Raw genomic sequence first — 4,994 nt, 5'->3', positions numbered from 1 at the left:
TTCTTCATAATTTTTTTCAATTAACCATTTATCCATTTTATTTTATAAATCTTAAGCAATTCTTAACTCTCTCTTTTATGAACAGATATAGTATTGAATATCTTTCCAATATCACTCCAAATTTTCTCATCCATAGATTAACAACTTCAAAAAAAAATATTACACAAAAAAAAAAAAAATTGTAATTGGATTTGAAAAGTCACTAATGCCCTTAGACGTTCAATAACCCACTAAATACAAGAAGAATTTGACAAAGAAATATGGTCATCCAAGTATCTTTCTTTTCTTTTTGTATATTAAATTTAGATATATTGACTTAACTATTAACCTACAATCGTAGCACGACTGTGTATAGGTTTTGTGTAGAGAAATAATGCACATCCAATTATACTCGAGAAAGAAGTGGATCCCAACGACACTCGGGTTTTAAATCTCATTAGTCTTGATAATCATAGTCATATTGTATGTGTTTGCATTTTTGATGATGTCGTTTGTTGAATCATTTTAAAATGTTCAAACATATTTTATTTCATTTTTATTGTGATTGATAATATTAATGGGTAAATTATTGTTATACTTGCATTTAAATGTATTTTGGAAAATAAGGTGGACTAATAATGAAAATAAAAGATTACTCAAAGCTTAGAACTATATTAGGTGTATTAAAAACTAAAGTAAATGAAAAGGAAGTAAATTAAAAATAACAATAGAAATATAACGTAATTTTGTATTTATTTTCAGTAAACTACGAATTTATGATTGGTTATGAATTGTTCCACTATTCTTTGCGGCGGAAAAATAATTAAATCAATATTAGAATTGTCCACCTAGATATATAAATAAAGTATATAGACTTAAAATATTTATAAAAGTTAAAATAGATTTAAGTTATTTTAACTTCAATAAATTTTCAATAGAAATAAACACCTCTATACTCTTTAATTTTTAAAAAAAATTTTTATATCAAATTTTTATAAAATAAAAAGAAAGTTGCTTTAAATATTAATAAAAAATTTAAGATATTATTTACCACGTTTAAAAAAATATTGAAGTAAAATTAGAAAGTTTAAAAATAATTTATAATCTTAAGAAGGTTTAAAAAAAATCATTAAATTCACAAGGTGTTAAATGGTTTTTTTTAGAAAAAATAAAATAAAATACTAAGTTGAAAATTAATGATGAAACTTTTTAATTTTTAAGATATTTTTGAAAAAAATTGAAAAGCATTATTAAAACTTATAAAAAATTAAAAATATTTTCGGAACAAATTGCAAAACTTATATATTTTTATGATTTAACCCTTTTTAAATAATAATTTACCGTTCACTCGCCGTCTCCATTCCCCACTTTCCGTCATCGTTCGCCGCCTCACAGTCGTCAAAGGAAATAGGGCTTAGTCCAGACCTATGGGTTCCATCGCCGTCACGAACGAACGCCTGCCGCATTAGACTTTTCCCTCTCCTTCGTCATTTCTCAATCCGCCGTCGTAATACAGAAGACTTTTCATAGCCATAGCCGATTTCACAATTTGCAGAAGACTTGTCTTAATTTTGGATAAAGCTTAAAGATTCAGTCACGTGCCGTCAGCTACCGCTTCCAAACAATTTTCCACTTCAGTCACGTGCTTCAATCCCACGTGGCCCACTTCGACTGACTAACATCCATTCCAAACCAGTCGGCCTAATTGGACAGACTAATAACACCCACTGAGTCCATTGACACGTGGGTTAGAGTAATCCGTGGGTCTTATTAGCTCACTAACATCTGCCACGCATTTAACGATGTGTAATCGACACGTGGAACAATAGAAATCTGCCACGAGTGTAAGAGTATGGAAAGGCTGAGGGCCGGCGTCCACGAATACAGACTGAGTCAAACAGCTCAGGGCCAGAAAATTTTAGACGAGTTTGACTATTGAATTTTTCTTATTTAATTAAAAAATAAAAGACCGTTTAATTAAAACTATTATTTTAAATATATAAATTCAAGATAAACCCCACCTAGAAGTCTCGACAATTTCTCAGGATTGGCTTCGAGAAGCACTCACGTGCACCGGCGCGTGTTGAGCAAGCATTGATCATCCATTGAATATTTTAAAACTATATGCTAAATTCATAAGCATCAACGTCCACAACAACTATATACAAATTCAATTAAGAGTTTAATTCAAAAATATTTTTATATTAATTTGGTCACTAATACTTTAAAATGTTTAATATCTCTGGTTTATTTATTTTTAAATAATTAATTTATGAAATATAAATTTAAAATTGATACGCTTAACTTTAAGTCCAATAAATTCATGAATTAAAGAAAAAATAAAAAAAAAAATCTAATTATATTAACTATTAAAAACAAAATTTAAAGTTATTTCTAATTTAGGATTTCAATTAATTTGATAAATATACGGTAAAAAGAAGAGATTTTTCCATTTTTAAGAAAAGTCGTTGGCTGCACGGACCCGGTAAGAGCGTGAAGCCGGATCCTTTCAAATATTCATGCATGTTGCATTGTATTTGCATCACGCATCCAACCATTTCAAAAAGAAAGAAAGGAGTAATAAAATTTTAAAAAAGAATATTGAGAGAACCACTATAAATACTACTTCCCCTTCGCACTTCCATTTCATTCAATTCATCTTTCCAAAATCAAATCCAAGCAAAAAAGGCAACACTATGTGCGCAGTTGCAGTGCCGACGACGACGACGATGACTCCATTATTCTCACCTCCAAAAGTTGCTTCACCATTCTACAAGTCGTACTCTCTGAATTATTCTTCTCCTTCTTATTCTTCTTTGTCGAGATCCGTATCCAGTCCGCCGTCTGTTTCGTCATTGCCTGATGTTGATACTGTTTTGAAGAGGAAGAGGCCGGCGAGAATTGACGTGCCGACGATTGTGCCGTCCATCGGTTTTGGATTTGGAACATTCGAGACGCCGGAGGTGATGGAGGAGGAAGGAGAAGGATATTCGGTTTATTGTAAAAGAGGAAGAAGACGGAGCGCCATGGAGGATCGATTCTCAGCCACAGTTGGAATTCAAGGAGATTCTCGGCAGGTACTTGAAATTTAGGTCTCAAACTGCAGCTTCTTCGCTCCGTTTGATTTCAAAATCAACACACCGAAGATTTTATTCAATTTGATATACTAAATGAACTTACAGGCTTTCTTCGGAATTTTCGATGGACACGGAGGAGCACAAGTGGCGGAAATCGCAGCGAAAAGAATGAGCGAGAATGTGATCGATCAAGTAACGAGAAGAACCGAATCGGAGCTCGAGGAAGCAATCAAAGACGGCTATCTGACGACCGATCGGGAAGTATCGGAGGAAGGAGTCAGCGGCGGTGCCTGTTCCGCCACCGCATTGATACGGAACGGACATCTCGCAGTCTCGAACGTCGGCGATTGTCGCGCCGTGTTGAGTCGAAAGGGAAAAGCGGAAGCCCTAACCTCCGATCACCGGGCGTGTAGAGAAGACGAGAGAAATCGGATCGAAAAATCGGTAAGAAACGGAATCTCGTCGTTCATGGATCTCGATCAAATCGAAGCGTTTGGTTTGGCAAATGATTAATTGGAAGAATTTGTTGTTAATATCTACATATTTGTTCTATCCAGGGCGGTTATGTAGACTGTTGCCGTGGGGCATGGAGAGTTCAAGGAACACTGGCTGTATCTCGAGCCATTGGAGACAAGCATCTGAAACAGTGGGTGATATCAGAGCCGGAGACGAGAGTAGTGAAGATCGAGGATGATTGCGATTACTTAATTCTTGCTTCTGATGGTCTTTGGGACAAGGTGAATTTCGTTTCGTTTCAACAACTCTCATCCTCCTAAATAATTTTTTTTCAAAATGTAACAAATTATAGCTTTATTCAACCCTGTATTGAAATTGAGGATGATGAATTAGGAGTTTTGCTATAGGATGTTGAATTTGGTTCATTATATTTTCACAGATTACGAATCAGGAAGCAGTAGACGTAGTGGAGGCAGCGTGCGGCGTGGAGATCATGGAGAATAAAAAACCAAATCCGCTATTAATGTCGGCCTGCAAACAGTTGGCGGCCTTGTCAGCATCAAGAGGCTCAGTCGACGATACCACTGTTATGATCATCAAATTAAATTGCCTTCATTTGAACTAATTAAGGAAAAGAAAAAAAAAAGGGAGGGGGGAAGTTGATTTTAAAAAAATAAACAGATAATATATAAGTTGTGCAAATGGCCTTTTGTCTTCCTATCATATATCTTAAATATGATGTTGGCAGATTAATTAGTTGGGTCATCCCTTTAATTCATCATTCATTAATTCTTTCAAAAGAAACGTTTAATTTTCTTCTCTTCAAGAACCAATTGATACATTGTAATAGTGAATTTGACTGCATAATGATTCAATATCATTGATTTGATAGTAGTTTTTGTGCCAAGGTGAAAAAATATCAATTATCACTCTTACAATTAATGGTTCAATCTTCCACTAAAATCATAAACAAAAAACCATAAAATAGGAGTGTGGTTTACCTGAAACCATGAAATAGGAGTGTGGTTTGCATATTTTTACTAGTGGAGTAGGGTTGACTTAATCCATAGGTTACATCTTTTGCTCCATACTAGAATCGGCAAGGAATACAATTTTTTTATTTGAAAATTGCACCCCCAAGAAGCGTAGATTTATGGTGTATTTCTACTAAGAGAGAGGGGTAAAGAAGATAAAGAAGAGTCGTTTATTTGAATTATGGATATTAAGAGAATATTTTGTTTTTATAAACTTTAGATTCATTGTATTTTAATATCTGTGTTCTCATTTTATTTTTAAAATTTTAAGGGATAAGCTGTTCATCATTTGTACCGTCAACTTCTTCCCATATATTTTCATTTTAATAAATCCTAATTAACACAAAATTTACAAATTTAGTTGTATACCACATCTTTGTTCAAATGGAAGTTCAGCAGTTTACAAGTAAAATTTGAATGGGGAATGGAGGAGTAAGTGAAGAGACCA

General features: G+C 33.6%; 1 protein-coding gene across 1 annotated transcript; it reads left to right on the top strand.

Moving 5' to 3' along the window:
* Window positions 1-2,651: 2,651 nt before the first annotated feature.
* On the top strand, window positions 2,652-4,366 carry LOC111484158 (probable protein phosphatase 2C 2). The gene is made up of 4 exons (XM_023130651.1): window positions 2,652-3,056; window positions 3,162-3,500; window positions 3,614-3,793; window positions 3,952-4,366. The coding sequence occupies exons 1-4, from the start codon at window positions 2,676-2,678 to the stop codon at window positions 4,135-4,137; spliced, it is 1,086 nt and encodes a 361-aa protein (XP_022986419.1). The 5' UTR covers window positions 2,652-2,675; the 3' UTR covers window positions 4,138-4,366.
* The last annotated feature ends 628 nt before the right edge of the window (window positions 4,367-4,994 follow it).

The sequence above is a fragment of the Cucurbita maxima genome, unplaced genomic scaffold (assembly GCF_002738345.1).
Source record: "Cucurbita maxima cultivar Rimu unplaced genomic scaffold, Cmax_1.0 Cma_Scf00001, whole genome shotgun sequence".
Classification (NCBI taxonomy): domain Eukaryota; kingdom Viridiplantae; phylum Streptophyta; class Magnoliopsida; order Cucurbitales; family Cucurbitaceae; genus Cucurbita; species Cucurbita maxima.
Note: the sequence above shows the minus strand (reverse complement) of the source record. Positions and strands in the feature narration are given on the sequence as shown.